At 37.2% G+C, this 17,233-nt stretch overlaps 1 protein-coding gene across 1 annotated transcript in view; it reads right to left on the minus strand.

The window, feature by feature from the left end:
- Positions 1 to 17,233, minus strand: part of KITLG (KIT ligand) — a 51,258-nt gene that overhangs the window by 12,030 nt on the left and 21,995 nt on the right. Inside the window, exons 3-4 of the mRNA XM_062492515.1 lie at positions 13,452 to 13,565; positions 4,399 to 4,461 (exon numbers count right to left, since the gene is read on the minus strand). Of these exons, the coding sequence (XP_062348499.1) occupies positions 4,399 to 4,461; positions 13,452 to 13,565 (177 nt within the window). The remainder of the gene's footprint in view (positions 1 to 4,398; positions 4,462 to 13,451; positions 13,566 to 17,233) is intronic.

Here is a 17,233-nt window from a genome sequence, read left to right on the forward strand (position 1 = left end):
AGTCCTTCTGGTAATATTTCTATTCTCACTGATACTGACATATTTATGGTTGTCTGTTAGATGCCATCCCTTCATTAAATTCTCAGTGACTGCCAAGTGTCAGTGTGTTGAGCATTTGAGCCTTGGAACATGTTACTATGAACCCTAGTCCATGTTTTCAGCAATCTATTTATTTTCTTTTCAGTTCCTACTGACTTAAATTTTTTAAAATATCAGTTTTCATTTATTGTTGTTACCTTACATGACTCAGTCAACCCCAAAGATCCTTGATTTAAATTTCTTATCAGAAGGGTTTCCATAAAAAATTTTCATCAAATCCCTGTGTGCTTTTATCCACCTTTAAACAAGTTAGCTGAGTTAAATCCTTCTCTTCAGCTTTTTCACTAAATGGCATTACTGGGAACAGTTTCTAGATCTAAAAGCCTTTCTTTTTCCTGAGTCTTTGATAACAAAAGTGTTCTGCACAGCCTGTCACTGTACACTAACACCTATACAATTAGTTTGCAGACAAAGTTTGTACAGATGTTCACATGACTGAAACCTGGTAATTCATCTTGCTATCCTAGAGGAAGACATTAACTTATTTTACTTATATATATCTATATCTATATCTATATCTATCTATCTATCTATCTATCTATATATATATATATATATATATATATATATATATATAAAACAGTAGTTAAATGGAGAAAAAAGTCACCCAGCTCAGGAAAATCCCTAACTCAGTATGATCAGCAAAAATATGGGTAATGCATTAGTCATAACTGCAATTTGTACCCACAAATATCTTTCCAATAAGATCTAAATTTTTAATGGCAAATGTTATGAGAATGTATTCCATATACTACATTATTTTTCCAATATTGAAAATGTCTCATTAAAGCATTCCAGAAGCAAAGAACTTGGTCCAACAAAGCCTAAGTACTCTTAGTATCACTAAACCAGTTTCTAATTGCAGATTGCAGTCCAGTGGATAGGCAGCACCCACTGAATCCACTTCTGCAACACACAGCAAACATTTGGCAATGTACACACTTCGAGGCTTTTTCTCGTTTTACTCAATTTCTTCAATAAAACTACATACAGATTCTTTTTAAAAAAAAAAAGATAAAATTCAGATGTTGCTCTGCTTTGATGTGTAGATGTTTCTGACATGAAAAAATACACTTCACATTTTTGAAGACTAATCAGATTATTAGGCTTCCAGGCGTAGAGAACCAAATGTAAATACATTGGTCATCTCCACCTGAATTTCCACTTCTGTGTACAACTTTCTCACACAACGATAACCTGTGGCAAGTCAGTGATACACCCTTTTGCAATTATCTCAACAATCACTTTAAAAAGAAACAGAAAGAAAAATTGACAGCCTTTGGCTTGAGTCTGCTTCCCTTTTTTCCTTCGAGGACAACAAGGTGAGGGGGGAGGCAGAAGCAAATAAATCAGAGCAAGCTTGTTGAAACATATTCCGTTCAAGCAGCGTATGTTGTACCATGTCCCACCGTCCCCACGAGACAGGCAATGCACTTTTCTTTGCTTTGGAGTAGGAACACTAACACAGAACTATTGTGCTTCCCTGAACTGGAAACCTCAAAAACCTTTTCCTTTGAGGTTTTGTGGGTGAGCATTCTCCTCTGGCAGAGACTAGCATAAGCTTGCTGTTTCTCCTAGTGAGCATTTGGCAATTCCAGCAGGGAGTCTATTTTGTTGCTCCCGTGGTTTAGCATGCATGTGGGAGTCTCCTCTAACTGAACTGTTCTGACCTACAAAGCTGTATTTCACAAAAGTTCCAAATTCTCTTTTCAGTAATGTCAAGCTGTGCAATCACTTGCTATGTCAATACCTACCCAACATGGGGATAAAACTGCTCTAATTGAAAAATATGACATTATTTGCAAGCAGAAATGGAGGTTTAACTCTGATATTTTGTGTAAACTTTGAACAAGATACACATTTTAGGGCAATTGCAAATGTGACGTCCCTTGTACTTCCGGGTAGCTCTCATTTGGCTTTTACTTTCTACATCTATGTAAAAGTTTGAATGTTATCTCCTCTTCTGAATTCAGCCCTTTGCTGTCATCTCTGCCTTTCAACCTTCAGGTTTGACTACACAGTTCACCCTATACAAGACTACTTTTAAAGCCACTCATTTGCCTTGAGCTAGTGCATAATGCAACAACCCTTCTGTTTAATGGATGGGTCAGTCTGTTCCTGTTACATGCACTACACTGGTTTCCCATCTGCTTTGCATTCACCCTGCCTTCCTACCTTTAGTCATCTACATTTGGGACTTGCTCCCTTGGGTACACTTCCCACTTTATGCACGCACTGAAGACTGAAATCTATCGAAAAAACTTGCAGAACATCATTTCAATCTCTTCAGAGTTGAGCAAAGGGAATTTACTTTAGGCAAAGCCATGGATTTCCCAGCTTGCATGGACCAGAGCAAAGCCTACTTATTCAGCAAGCCTTGCTGTGGTATGCATAACACAACCTGAAACTAACAGAGAGGAATTTGGCAAAGTGGGATCTGAATACCACTGACTACTTCTTCCTGTGAGGGCATGTGGCCAAGAGCTGCACCTACCATTACCATGACTGAAAGTGTGTGCGAAGGGAACATGGAAATCTGAGCTCTGAACTTCTCTTCTTCCTTTTTATTTCTTGGCTGCTTGTTGTAAATGTAAACTGGATCTAAATTCCTGGATATGACGCATCAAGATGACACATCACTGAGAAGAATGGATAAGAAACTGCGTACTGGCAGTCAAAACTGAACCATGGTGAGAGGCAAGAGTGAGAACAACCAGGACCCATTGCTCGAGCAATAGCCCTGGCCTTCTTCATCTGACAACATCCCCAGGAGTGCAGTGGAGGGAACAGCCTCAACCCAGCCCAACAGCTAACAGGCTGGAAGCTGGGGAAACAGCACTCAGGCTACAGTGTCCTCCACAGGTGTGAATATCATCATACCAGACACCAAGATCAGTGAATTTCAAAAAGCTCAGTAGTCAGGGGAAGGTGACAGCCAGTCTCGCTTCCTTTTTCTCTAAATATTGGCTATTACAAGAAAGGGAAAACTTTCCATTATTTTTATTTATATAGGATGTAGTACCTGACTTTCACTGCATTTGTTCTGCAGAGTTTTCCTTTCTAAAGAACCCACTTTAAACTGGGTTTTCCAAAGTAATTTAAGTTTTAGTAAAAGCCTCAAGCTTCCAGCAAAACTCTTAAAATATTCTGCATCTGATATAACCCTCCATAGCCTCACAACTCAGGGCTCTTCACTATCCCGCAGCCTCCTTTTCCTCCTCCATTCTTCTGGTTATTCAGGATTAAATGTTGCTTCCGGCACAATTTTCCAATATCAATATGGAACATTGCTAGATTTGCCACACTGTTGTACAGTAGGATGCATTTTTTTATGTGCATCCTATACAAATTGTATTTTTGCAGTGAGGACTTTGAACAGACACAAAAACAGCTTCTTACATCTAGCAGATAATTTTCAGCTACTGATGTATGTGTACAATGATTAATTCTTAAGACAGGCACAGTATTGTTCAGTTCAACTGATAAAATAATAATTTTCTTATATTTTCCTTGCCTTAAAACAATAAAGCATTCAGTATAATTTGTACTTTCACCTTGATTCCTTGTCTCCTTTTTACTGCAATCTATGCAACAACCAAGTTTTCAATACATAATTTCAAAATTCTTTTTTGTTAAACTGGTGAAAAGCAGAAAATATTTAGTAGATTGAGCAATAAAATAATATGATTTTTAAATAGAAGTGTTATAAAATTTTAAAGTGCATAGATAATGCTTATTTGAAAGTACAACTATGTATTAAATATGGGATTATAGAGAACGAGCAACACAAAGCCTTTTTTGAAATCCTACTGGTTTGTTTAGTTACTGACGCTACCATTTGTTGAATTTGGGGTTCTCTTTACTGGCTACTTAGTATTTGTCGTGCTCTAATGGCATTTCCATTGGCTAGAACAAGCAGGACTTCTACAGTATGTTCCAAAGTCCAGTTACAGAGAACCTATTTCTTTAAGAAAGCAATATTTTTCAACTGACACAATGAAATAATACTGATGAAATAATAACAACAATCAAAATTTGACTTTTCCAGGAAAAAAATTGTTTAAAAATTTAATAGGAAGAGACATTTTCCTAGAATTCCTGTAATTAAAAAGGTTTTAAGGGACTTCAGGAATCTCTTTACATTTCTTTTAAAGAAATACTTGGGAACCATATGAAAAGTGAAATAAACATTATTTAACTTTAACTTGCTAAGACATAGGACTAGGTAGAAAACGTCACAGCCATCACTGGTTCCAGCAGGCTATATTATTGGAATTAACTTGAAGTGGTTGTACATACCAGACTATCCATCTTCGGGACATGTTTAAGGGTTATCATATAATCATTTGGGAGATTTCCAACCTACAATAAACAGATAATAAAAAATGTTATTACTTACTACACAAAGTAAGACTTCATTTCCATTACTGCATTCAACAAATTCTACCAAACATTCAACACAAAACTTTCAGTAATTTATCAGGTGTAGGTAAAAATGGTTACTTACATGCTCACTTTCCTGTGGGACTGCTATTGACGCTTAATTGCTCACAAGTGAACCATCTTTCCAGAGCTCTGTAATATGCCCAGATCTGATCTGATCATGTTCAATGCTACTGCTTCCCAGCAGAATTAAAGTCAACAATGGGTTGAGAAGTGATCTGATGTTTTTCATTACTGCAGAAACTCCACTGCCCCTCTGTCTTTTAATGCCTTGAAGTGTTTACATGACAACTTCTACTGTAGACAGTACAGGACCCAGAAGTACCTAGCCCTTTTTCCTTCAAATAACATCCAACTTCAACATGCATCTGAACATAAATACTTGCCTGCCTTGTGCTTAGTTATGGACCAGGTTCAGAAAAACACTCGAGCACAACTTTAATCTTGGAATTGTGCTTCTTACTAATGATGAGCACTATTATTATATCATAGCAATGTCCTGGGGCAAAGGAGAGTTTCCACACACATAAGTTGCAGCTTTGCAGATGTGGGTGAGTATGGTGGAAGAATTCCCACTGAATTATACTGTACGACCTGCCACAGATGGGATCCAGCACTACTGTGAGACATGGTTGAACATCTGGGGAATGTGCTGAGTTGGGAGATGAAGACTAAAACAGTGACTGGACTGCCACAAATCCACAATCTTTTGAAGTATTTTTTTCAAAAGGTTTAGCCATAATATGATGCTTAATGATACAGTAAACCTATTTTCTATCAATGAAAACGTCAATTGATATTTCTCATCCTAGTTTGAAATTCACATAGTCAAAAACAACATGCACAGAAGTAGCTCCTTTGGTGCAAAAGCATTTCTGCTTCAGGTTAAAGATCATTCTGTTATGGCTGCTTTTGATTCTGCTGCTATAGCAACCAGCACAGGGATTTCTTTTCCCCCTGAGCAGTTTTTAGGTAGTATTTTGTTTGGCAGTATATAATGTGTTATTTTTTATTTAATTTTTTTTTCAATTAAAAATTAAACCAGTTATTTCAAAATGTTATGGTTCTAGAAATTATCAAGGACAGTACTTATACACCGCCAAACACAAGTGAATTCCAAACATTTTTTTAATTTATGTGGGCTAAACTACAATTTTTCAGCTCAATGACATCTATCTTTCTCCCACAGCTTTGGAACAGTTACTATATTAATGATCCTTAAAAATTCCCTCACATAAATCAGTTGTTTCTACTTTTATTCTTTTTTTTTTATTTTTATACCCACATATTCCCAAAGCAGAAGTACTCTATATTAATTTCTATTTACCTGGCATTTTGGGGAGTTGATTCAAGATGCTATAAACACTAAAAAATATTTCAATATATTTGTTCTTTCTTTAGAGCACCAGATTTATTTTAAATCCTCATCCAATTTTTTTTCTATTATTCCCTTCTTTAAAACATCATGGCATTGCAGCATACTACTAGGTATTCCATTCTTTTTCTAGCTTCCTTTGCATACCTAGAGAGGTAGGATTAGCAGCACTTCAAGAAGCACAGATAGTGAAGATGCTACTCTATGTGCAAAGTTTCCCATACTCACTCTAGAGGGATTCCACACTTAGCAATGCCAGGAAAACCACTGTTCTTTAAGAAAGGTCACTGGAAGATTACATTTGTTCCATATCAATGAACACTACAAGAATTTATATGCATTATGTATACAATCTACTTTCCTGGCATCAGAGCATCTCAAGCACTTTTCACGCACAGTTAAAAAAATTCAAGCGCCCAAGATCTCTTACACCTTCTCAGCCAGAGCTGGAGCAAACAGCTCAGCCTCAGATATTTCTCTCCTTGACAGACTGTGAATCAGATAAGATATTTTTGAATTTACTACTAAAAATGAAGATCACTGGGAGGAGGGTGTCAAAGACAAAATACATGCACTGCCTCAAGACCAAACTTGTTAAAGTTTTGTTGACTGAAGTCCACTTGTCAGATGCTGTGCTGGTAAATGATGGATCTCAGTCAAAGCGAGGGAGCTACACTTGTGTCTCACTTGGACTTCCCAACTCACACAGAAAATAAGGTAAAGCCCCGATGTAAGAGTGATGGATATGTCTGCACTAGGTCTGCATTTTGCACTCTCTTGCTTTGCTGAAATGTACCTTGAAATTTTGTTGAACACTAACCACCAAGACTCTGATCCAAACCAAATCACTTGATTTTCGTTCGCTGAAATGATCCTGAAAGGAATGAATGGACTCTGCACATCCACTGTGTGCAGGGTGCCTGACTGCTGTGGCTTCCAACAAGGAGCAGATGGGAAGGCAGTTCTGACCTGCCTGAGCAAAGGTGTTTGGAAAAGAGCTGTCCCTTGAAACCACCTAAGTCCCAGAATGGCTTTTTTATTAGTTCCTCCACTCAACTCCATGAGTACAGTGACAAATCTGGGGGGGCCACAAAACACCTGCCTGGACGACTTACCTTGGTTTAATCAGAAGTAACAGTTTTGATTATTATGGAGAATGTCAACTGATAATCTTGTAAAGGAATGTATAGAACCAAAATACACTGAATTGCAATTAAAATTGCAAAATGAAGTTTTTCTCTGATTTAGTGGTTGTGTGTGATTGCAGAAATCCTTACAGGCTGAGAAAGCTGAAGAACAGGGACTCTAGACTTATGTCTTTGAATGTATACAAAACTGACAATATGTGCAATATTCCCAGTTGTAACAAAATCTCAAACTAGGGAATGTAAGATTACTTTTGACAAAGAGAGGTATGAATATTTAATACAGCACTGTTAACTTTGCTTAACCCAAACAACTTTTTAAAAATGCTCACGGTCACATAGATAGAGAGATGAAAAAAGGATGTAGAAGTGATTTGGGTTCCATAAACAACTCTTCATTGCAACAGCAGACATGAGAGATGACCTATCTGCAGTCACATGCTTTGAAATGACAGTTACTGCTCTTGAAAATTCCCTTTATTGCAATTGTTGTGAAAATTATAAGGAAACAAACACAGATAATTTTTTTTTACACATATAAAAATAAAGTATGTTAATAAAGTTAAAATTACCGTTTTCCATTGTCAGTGCTTTCCTATTTGCTCTGAAGCATATGATGGGAAAAAACATACTTTCCTTTTGGATATAATTTCTATCTTGAATTACTCTGTATTTGTTTCCCTTTTCCTGTTCTTTTCATTGAATGAAAACAGAATAATAGAATAGAATGGTTTGGGTTGGAAGGGACCTTACAGATCATCTGGTTCCAACCCCTTACCATGGACAGGGACATCTTTCACTGCACCAGGTTGCTCAGAGTCCCATTGAACTTGGTCCTGACACCTTTCCAGGGAAGGGACACCCACCATTTCTCTGGGCAACCTGCTCCAGTGCCTTACCAACCTCACAGTAAAGAATTTCTTGCTTATATCTAATATAAACTTCACCTCTTTCAGTTTAAAGCCATTCCCCTTTGTCCTAGCACTACATGGCCTTGTCAAAATCCCTCCCCAGCTTTCTCACTGCTTCCCTGTTTTTTCCTGCAGGAGTTTCCACTGTCTGTCCTTCACCTCTGCAATCTACTCTATCTCATCTGCTAATGAAACAGTTAATAAAATCTTCATCATTTGGCTTAAGACAACATGCTAACAATTTCCGTTCACACTTTTTACAGTCATAGTGGCAGATTATTTGCAGCATAACAACTCTGGAAAATTTTTTATAACCCCTTCACTCAGGAGAGTTAGATCTATTTAAAAATAAAAATAAAATGTGTCAGAGAGTAAAAGTACATATTTACAGCAAAGATGTAATGTGAAAGCAAAGTACTTGACAGCATGTCTCAAACAAGGAACTGGTCAGTAAATCCTGACTATTGTTTGGGCTTCCAACAATCAAAAGAAGAAAATTGCTTTAGAGAAGTAGTTCACAGAGGAAGTGGTATCTTACATTTTGCTAATAGACAAAACAAAAATACGTAGGTATATTCTGTGCCTACTGCACAGCTCATTGAAAATTCTATTTATATGTAGGTTTTGATGTTCATATTTAACAAACATATATACAACTGATTCCTAATTCCTATGGAAAATCAAATGCACAACTACAGCGATGCAGCTTTCTGCTGATTTACTGTGCTGAAAAGAACAATGGAGACAGACTTTATTGACAGGTGCTGCAATTACAGTTTCATAATACAGAACATTTGCTCATCAAGTAATGCACTTTCTTCCAGACATCTTCATTACAAAAGAAGCAGGAGGTCACATGATGAGTAGTGCAGAATGAATACTCTCTAAATACTTTCATTCTCTATAGGTATGAAATTACGTTTTTTTAAAGTTCTCACCATTAAAAACCAAAAATTATTGTTCAATTGTTCTTTGCTTCTTAAGATCATTTTACTTAGGATATATTCTTCATGTGACAAAATTATATTATCTAGATGTGAATAAATTTAATTTTTCAGAATATACAAATAATTTTTTTTATGAAGAGATACCAGTCTGATTTGGTCTTATGTTGATTAATGCTCAGAAACCTTTTCGTTACTGAATTTCTTTCTTTCATGGGAGGCTAGCATGATGCTAATGAAAGATTAAGACAACTAAAAACAAGTTATGCCACACATCTGTCCTCAATTTATTACTCAAAACATAGTTGATTAGGCAAGTGACCCACATTTTCAGGCACTGCACAGCATGCCTTACTTATTCTCCAATAGCTTAAGCTTAGCAGACATCTCACATCTATATTCACAGAGGGTCTTGACTGAGTCATGCTCTCATATCCATATAGTACAATAAAGCTGAGCAGAACACAGCCACAGTCATGCTCAGGAGTTTTCTACAAGTGGTGTAGAGGGTTTACAGTACTTGGATCAAGCCCAGTACCAAATAAACTAAGACTAGGTAGGGAATTGTGGCATTGTTTAGCAAGTTGCAGGTGCGCTGTGTGTGTGTGTGTGTGTGTGTGTGTGTGTGTGTGTGTGTGTGTGTGTGAAAACATAGTGGAGAAAAAGCCAAATGAGGAATATGGATTCATACTGCAAAGAATTTTTGCATGAGATAGGAAGTGGATGGAATCTGGAGTTCATCAAGGAGCATCTTTTCTGTGGCTACAAACAGTGTAACAAATACCATGGAAATAATGAAGAGAAGCTGAGGGCAAACTCAGCATGTGTTATGACAACACAGGCAGTGTTAATAGTACCTTTGAAGATAAACCCAAGAAGCTTGCCACTGATAGTGGGAAAAAAAAAAGGAGGAACAGCTTGAAGGAAATAAGTAGAAGATAAAGGGTCAGAGCAGCATGTGAACAGACAGAAGAGCGAAACTACAAAAGCTGAAGCTAGAAAAAGATTTTTCATAGACTGGATTTTTATGCACCAAGAATTTGGAAGAAAAATGTACTTGCTTGTCCAGAGAACTACAAAAAAAAAATTCTCCTATTATGACAAGAAAGACAATGAAGTTTATAAAAGTGAACTTTGAAGGGTCTGTGATGCATCGAGAGCCAAATTAGACACCTTTGTTGGAGACTTGAATGGCAGGTGAGAGATGGTGATGTAACTTTACAGTGAGGAGAAATTACCCAGGAAAGGCTAACATTTTGTGGAAATGAAATCAAGATCATACTCTGCTTCCAAGAAGGATTCATGCCAAACTGAATCTAGGCTCTAGACTAGTTATGTATGATGATTTGTGATGAGACAAGGGGAAGAGAGGCCAATATCCTTAAGTGATGGGATTTGTGCACTACCATTGAACAGACAGATAATTGCACACAGAGATGGGACAAGTCATGACCATGGACAAAAAGGGTTAAAGAACATGACAGTCTGGCTGAGAGTAAAGTAAAAGTTAAGAATAACTATTACATCACAGTGACCAAATGTGACAGTTTGTGGACAACATCATAATGAAATCCTCTGGTGTACAATTTGTTCTCAGTATGAAAGGGAAGGATATTTATTAAAGACCCTATGTTCTACAGGCACAGATTCTTTCAGCAAATAAATAAAACTTTTACTTAAAGGCCAGTAGGATCCCTAGACAAAAGGAAAGGCTGTGGATGTTGTCTACCTGGATTTGTAAATGTCTTGGTACTGTCTCCCACAGCATTCTCCCAGAGAAGCTGGCAGCTCATGCTTTGGACAAGTACACCTTTCACTGGGTAAAAACTGTCTGGATGGCCAGGCCCAGAAACTGATGGTGAATGGTAGCAGAACCAGGTAGGTGATTAGTGTTCCCCTGGGCTCACTACTGGGGTCAGCCAGTACCAGTTTATTATCTTCACGGATGCTCTGGACAAGGAGACCAAGAACACTCTCAGTCACTAAGCTGGTGGCAGAGTTGATCTGCTGGAAAGCAGGAAGGCTCTGCAGGGGAAGCTGGACAGGCTCTATCAGTTGACTGGGACAAGCTGTCTGAGGTTCAATAAAGGAAAGTGCCAGGTCCTGCACTTGTCACAACTGTGCCCTGTGCTACAGGTTAGGGGAACAGTGGCTGCCTGGAGGAAAAGGACCTGGGGGTGGTGGTTGAGAGCTGGGTGAACATGATCCAACATGTGCCCAGGTGGCCAAGAAGGTCATTGGTATCCTGGCCTGTATCAGCAATACTGTGGCCAACAGGAACAGGGAAGTGATTGTCTCCCTGAATCTGGTACTTGTGAGGCCACAGCTCAAGTCCTTTGCCCAGTTCTGGGCTCCCACTACAAGAGGAACAATAAAGGGCGGCAAATCTGGGGAGGGGTCTAGAGAGAGAGTCATATGAGGACTGGCTGAGGCACTGAGTTAAATTTTGAAGACACACATAATCAGAAATCCATTCATATGCTCACAATGAGTATATTGTGTCGCAAAAAGAAGAAATGGTACAACATTTTTACCTCAATTTGCAAGAGGTTTAGGGTCTCCTGAACCATATTTTTAAGTAATATCATGTTGGAGTCCATTTTATATGTACTAAGGATATAGTTCATAGAGCATAAAAAACCTGTACTCGCTACAAAGTATGATCAGTCAGTATTTTCTGTAGGCTTCTCCCTTCTCATATTCACACTGTCAGCTAATGAAGTTTTGCTTTAAAAGTACTTTAAACCTTATTATGTATTTTTAAAACTTCGTTCTCAATGTCTAGTTGCCATGTTGTAGAATTTCAAAAGAGAATGATCAACATGCAGTATAGTCACACTAATTGAAACAAAGGGATCTTATACTAAATTGAGGGTGTCAAACTTATTTTCACCTTATCTTTTTAATTCTCAAGTGACTTCATTGAAATTATTTCTGCAAATATTAACATAGACAAAACAGGGAGACAGACTTTCCTCAAAACATTCTCAGAACAACTCATGCAGCTCAAAACAGAGAAAATCTATGTGTCTGGGGCTTTGTAATTTCTGCATCTCTCTGTTACTTCTCCAACCCAAAGTATCTTTGAACTTGCTTGTAACTTGACCTCAACTTTGCATTTTTAGGGTGATCTGAAAGATGTGGGTCTAAGACATGGTTCTAAGAATGACCACATAGTTTCCTCGTGGAGGAGTGTGCAAAGAAGCTCAGCCCAACCCCACTCTACTCAAGCTTGGCAGGAGCAGAAGAACAGTGCAACCTGGACAGTGTGATTATTCAATCTTGCACGTTTTTTGTAACCTGCATTTATACAATCTTGAAATTTTAATTGTACTAAAGGGAAAGTTAAAACATTCGTTCTCAGGACACATAACTGACAAAAAGTTATTCCTATCCCTGCACTACAGTTTCACCAGCCCTCACAGGAACTCTGTTTTTCTTGCATGCTTTCAACAGGTTTACATCAAAGCTTAATACTCTTCCAAGAGATGAAATATTATCTGGAATAAATATGCCAATACTTCAAAATTCTGCCTAAAGGGACTAATTTGAAGCACTAAACATTTAAGTAGGACTGTAGAGCACTCCTAGAGATTCACACTATGTGCCAATGTATATAAAAAGGACCAAAGAAAACAAGAACACTGCACAGGCAGAAAATGCTAGGGGCATCAATTTAAGTGTTTGATAATAATAACACCGATGTTGCAACTGTTTTCCCACAATGAAGCCACAGTTTTCAGCTAGATTCAATATGCAGATGAAGATATGCTTGCTAAGTGTTCAGTGTATATTCTTTCTTAAAACTTTGGTGTTATATCCTGCACTACTGCAAAATAGTATAATTATTAACTTCAGTGGAGCTAAACACCAACTGACTTCATAAGCAGATGCAGTTTTTCAGGTTAATGCAGTGGTCAATTAAGCAACAGTTAAAACTTCCTTAAATGAATTTAGCTTTTATATAAAGCTGTGACTCCTTCAGACTTAAACTTCTGGGTACAGCAAGTAGAGAAACATATCATCTGTGCAATCCACTCACACCCAAAGACTGCAAAACCTGTTCAATTGTTATTGCTTTGATTGCTACAACGATGTCTAATATCACACTATTTTTATATATGGCAATTGTCTTTCATATACCCAAGGCAAACACTTCAACTGTGTGTGCTTCCTGTCTGCTCCATGCAAGTCAGTAACACAAAGACAATAATCTTTCATCTGCATGGGGAACAATCTGCTCTGAAAGAAATGCTTGAGGAAATAAAGATTTTTGACAATTTTTACTGAAGTTTGGAGTCAGGAAACTACATATGTACATACACTCCATTTTGGTCCAGGTAATATCTTCAATTAACGCTGGAACTACTCTCACTGCAAAAAAAAAGGTTTTGCTCAAGTGACAGATGTTGATGGATTTTCTTTTAATATTCCCCTAGTTCTAATACAGATTTACTATCTTCGCTTAGAAGTGTAAGTGCCCTTAGACACTATTTTTTAACATACAGAATAATGTAAAATAAAAGGTACTTACCAATTTTGCAATATCATTCACATCATCTGTAACTGGATTCCCGCAGGAACTCTGGGCTTTGACAAGAGGATTAAGTAGGAGTAGTTGAAGACAAAAGCAAGTGATAATCCAAGTCTGTTTAGTAAAAAAGAAAAAAGAAACAAGACACCCCAAGTAAGCAATCACCAAATATGAAGTAGGAAGAGATTGTAGTAATGTTTTTCATATGTGAAGTCCAGACGCAATAATACTCTTTATCTTTCATGAAGGCATACGTGTACCATTACAGTATCATCTTCATGGCAGGAATCCACAAAAATGCACTTAATTGATCTTTTCTGGAAGCAAATCTCTTCAGATCATTAATGGAAAACCTAGTATTGAGCCATCAGGTTACTTGCACGGGATCATGCTTAGCTAGGTTTTTGCAAAGTTTATAGATACCAAAGAAAAGAAAGATACAAACTTTGCAATATTCTTTAACATTAAAATACAGTTAATTATATACTTGTCATTCTGGACTACATCAAGACAAAAGGAGAAAGTTCATAATCACAACCATTTCATTTGACTACTTAAACTGCAAGCAAACCCACAACTGGATTCTACCCAAATACTGACATCTCAAGCAGCAATACAGTACTTCTCCAAGTGACGTGCTCTGGCCTCTTAGAAGTGCCAGCTTGGTTTTGGCACCACATTCCCCTCCTAAATGCTATTGGAAACAGCAATGCAATGTACTTACACATGCTTGTGAGACTCACACAGAAAAGAACCAGATAACTAACTGCTATGCACCTGGGTGTCTCCTTGGCTACGCTGCCTGAACTTCCTCGCCTTCTGTTGTTCCTTGTGCTTCACTGGTTTCCCACAGAGCCCTGTGCCAAGTTTAAGCTGCAGATCTCTATTTCCAGAATGTTAAAGCATTTAAGTTATGGATAATCAAAAGTTGCCTCGGGTTGTGAAGCTCCTTGTGCCAGCTGACTGAAGCTGTCAGCAAAAGCCGATGATGGTGTACATTTACGGCAAGTATGGAATTTGCCTGTGCAGGCTCCTCAGCCTCCATAAGGGCAGGACTGAGATCAGAATTTGCTTTTACACAAACTAAGATACAGCTCAGCTCCGTCTGTTCTGTGTGACAGGTACAGAACTCCAGCCTCCACCCTTTCCTTCATATGCTTTTCAATCTTTCAATTCAAGACCAAAGAAAATGAAACAAGAGCGACGCAATTCTCCAGGAAAACAAGAGAAAAATCAGATTAAAAAGATGAAGTATTATTATAGTAATCTAGAGTGCCTAAGAAAGAATGATAATAAATATTGCTCAGGAGCTTCATAAACTTTACAGAACAGTGCCAGGCACTTCACCTACAAGAGGTATTATATGCCAAGAGTAATCTCTTTCTTGTATCTTTTATCTTTTAAATCTTGTGTCTATCCTACAACTAAAACTGGTTGTTTGCTGCTTTCTTAAAATACAGCTTTCTGACACATTTAGGTAAAACCAGTGTGGGCTGCGGGTAGAAAAGACAATCCAGCTTCCTCTCCCTACTTCTTGCACTGGCACTGATGGCTTAGTCAGTTGTACCAGGCAGAAAACTTCCATTTTTGTTTTCCTGTACTGTTTTTCAGCTTTCTGATCCAAGTAACTGACAGAGCTGAAATGCTCTGTCAAAGATGAGACAAGCCAGGACTGTGGATTTCAGTGGAGCCTGCACTTTCCCTAAACTGTACCCTCAGACACCACAGAGAAAGAAATCAAAAGTATTCTGAGCAAAGTGCATTTTCAATATGCAACATGTCTTTTGAGAATGTTTCTTGCTTCAACAAACTAGCATACAGAAATATTTTTATTGTAATATCTGTACAAATAATTACTGAGCATAATTACCAATGTGAAGGATTGAGAATAATTAACAGTTCATCTTTAAAAATCCATGTATTTTATGCTACACAAAGCTTTGCAGTTACACATAGGAACACTTTGAGCTCTGGGGAAATGCAAAAACGCTGCTAATTTTAGAAAGGACCTTCGAGAGCTCCTTGCAGTGTATTAGAGGTCAAAGCTGTTTAAGCACTGGTTTTGAGTGATCAAGAGAAATGTCTCCCTTTTCTACATAAGCTCCAGATTCACAGAGGAAACAAAAGGTGACTCAAGTTAACAGGCCACCTCCTCATTCACAATTTTTGGAAATAAATTGCTGTAAAAAGGGCAAGAAGTTAATGACAACTACCTCCAAAATGAAATTACTCTACTGCTTTCAAGAATGACAGCTGAATAGTTCAACCTGTGCATTAGCAGTTACGCTGGCAGGGACTTTTGGAGATGGAGTTCACACCAGGAACTGACAATTTCTCTATTGGATTCCTCAATATTGATTAGTGTGTCAAGATGGAATTTGTTCACTGAACTGTGTCACAGTCATATGATGATGTTCAACCTAACAGTCTAATAATCAAAGAAAGTAACAAAATTCTTTAACTGTAAATACTTTTTCAGCAGATCAACTAAGTAATGTTAGTAAACACAATAGCACACTCCAAATAAAATGAGAATGTTGATGCACCTTGTCAATTTTTGTACTTCTGAATATAAAGACAGCTCACACATGAAGCCTAAAATCACTATACATTTTACAGTTATGTCAATAAATAAGAATACTTTTTCTCCTATGTAAATAACGGCATTTAAAAGTATAATGATTTCATAACTGCTATTAAAACCAAATGATTTTTAAATACTGAGATTATTTGAGATTTTTCTTGCTTTTTTTCCTCCCTGTGTCATCCAACAGGAATGGAAAATCTTCAAAATACTGCTAGTTTCAACACGTCTATTATACAAAATCTTTTAATTATTTGCACTTACAAAATATTTATATTATGCATGCCCTCAAGCACATTATATGTAAGGACTGTAGAGATCAAAGAGTTGAGCTATTTTTGTGTTATTTACTAATGACCAAACCTGCTGTTTGAGCAAAACTTGAATAGACTGAATTAAATCAAGGACAGAACAAAAGGGAACTTTAAACAATAGCTTTATAAACAGAGATCCTCATTTTATACTTTACTAAGCATAAATAAAAGTTACCTACACAGCACTTGTAACAGATTTCCATATTTAATTATCCCTAAGTTAACATGGGATTTCTCAAAGCTGGAGTCAGAATTTAATCACACATCATCTATTAGCATTAAATTGAAGATATATGACAGGAGTCAGACCTGTATACCAAAGCACCTCTTCCTATTTTTGGCTCAAAAATTATTCAGTTGTCTTTAGGTTCTGAAATCTCTCAAATACTGAATATTAAGTTTGTGAAAGGGGAAAAAATTATGATTAGATTCAAAAGGATAATTAAAACTAAAGATTTGAAGTCTACACGTTTCTTTATTCTGCAAATGATTTGCTCTATTGCTTGTTAGGCATAATTGAGAATTTCAGTAAACATCATTTTAGAAACTTAGCTAGCAATCCAATATGCTAAAGACCACCCTTTCAGTTGTAAATCAACATCCATTTCATTAATGTTCTTCCTTTACAATCTGAAGTGTTGACAAAAGCTGCTGAGTGAGTGGTTTAGCATCTCATTCACAATATGCTATGAAAGATAACCATGTTAATGTTCAGCTAATTCCTTAAGTGGAAAGCAGCAAGGGGAATACCACATTGCTAAATAAAACAAACTTCGGAAAGTCTGAGCATTTCCAAATATCTAGTTTGTCCCGATAATACTTCTAATCACAAGAAGTAATAAAAAAAAAGTCAAATAACAAACCACAAAAATTCATTTAAGCAC

The sequence above is a fragment of the Cinclus cinclus genome, chromosome 4 (genome assembly GCF_963662255.1).
Source record: "Cinclus cinclus chromosome 4, bCinCin1.1, whole genome shotgun sequence".
Taxonomy (NCBI): domain Eukaryota; kingdom Metazoa; phylum Chordata; class Aves; order Passeriformes; family Cinclidae; genus Cinclus; species Cinclus cinclus.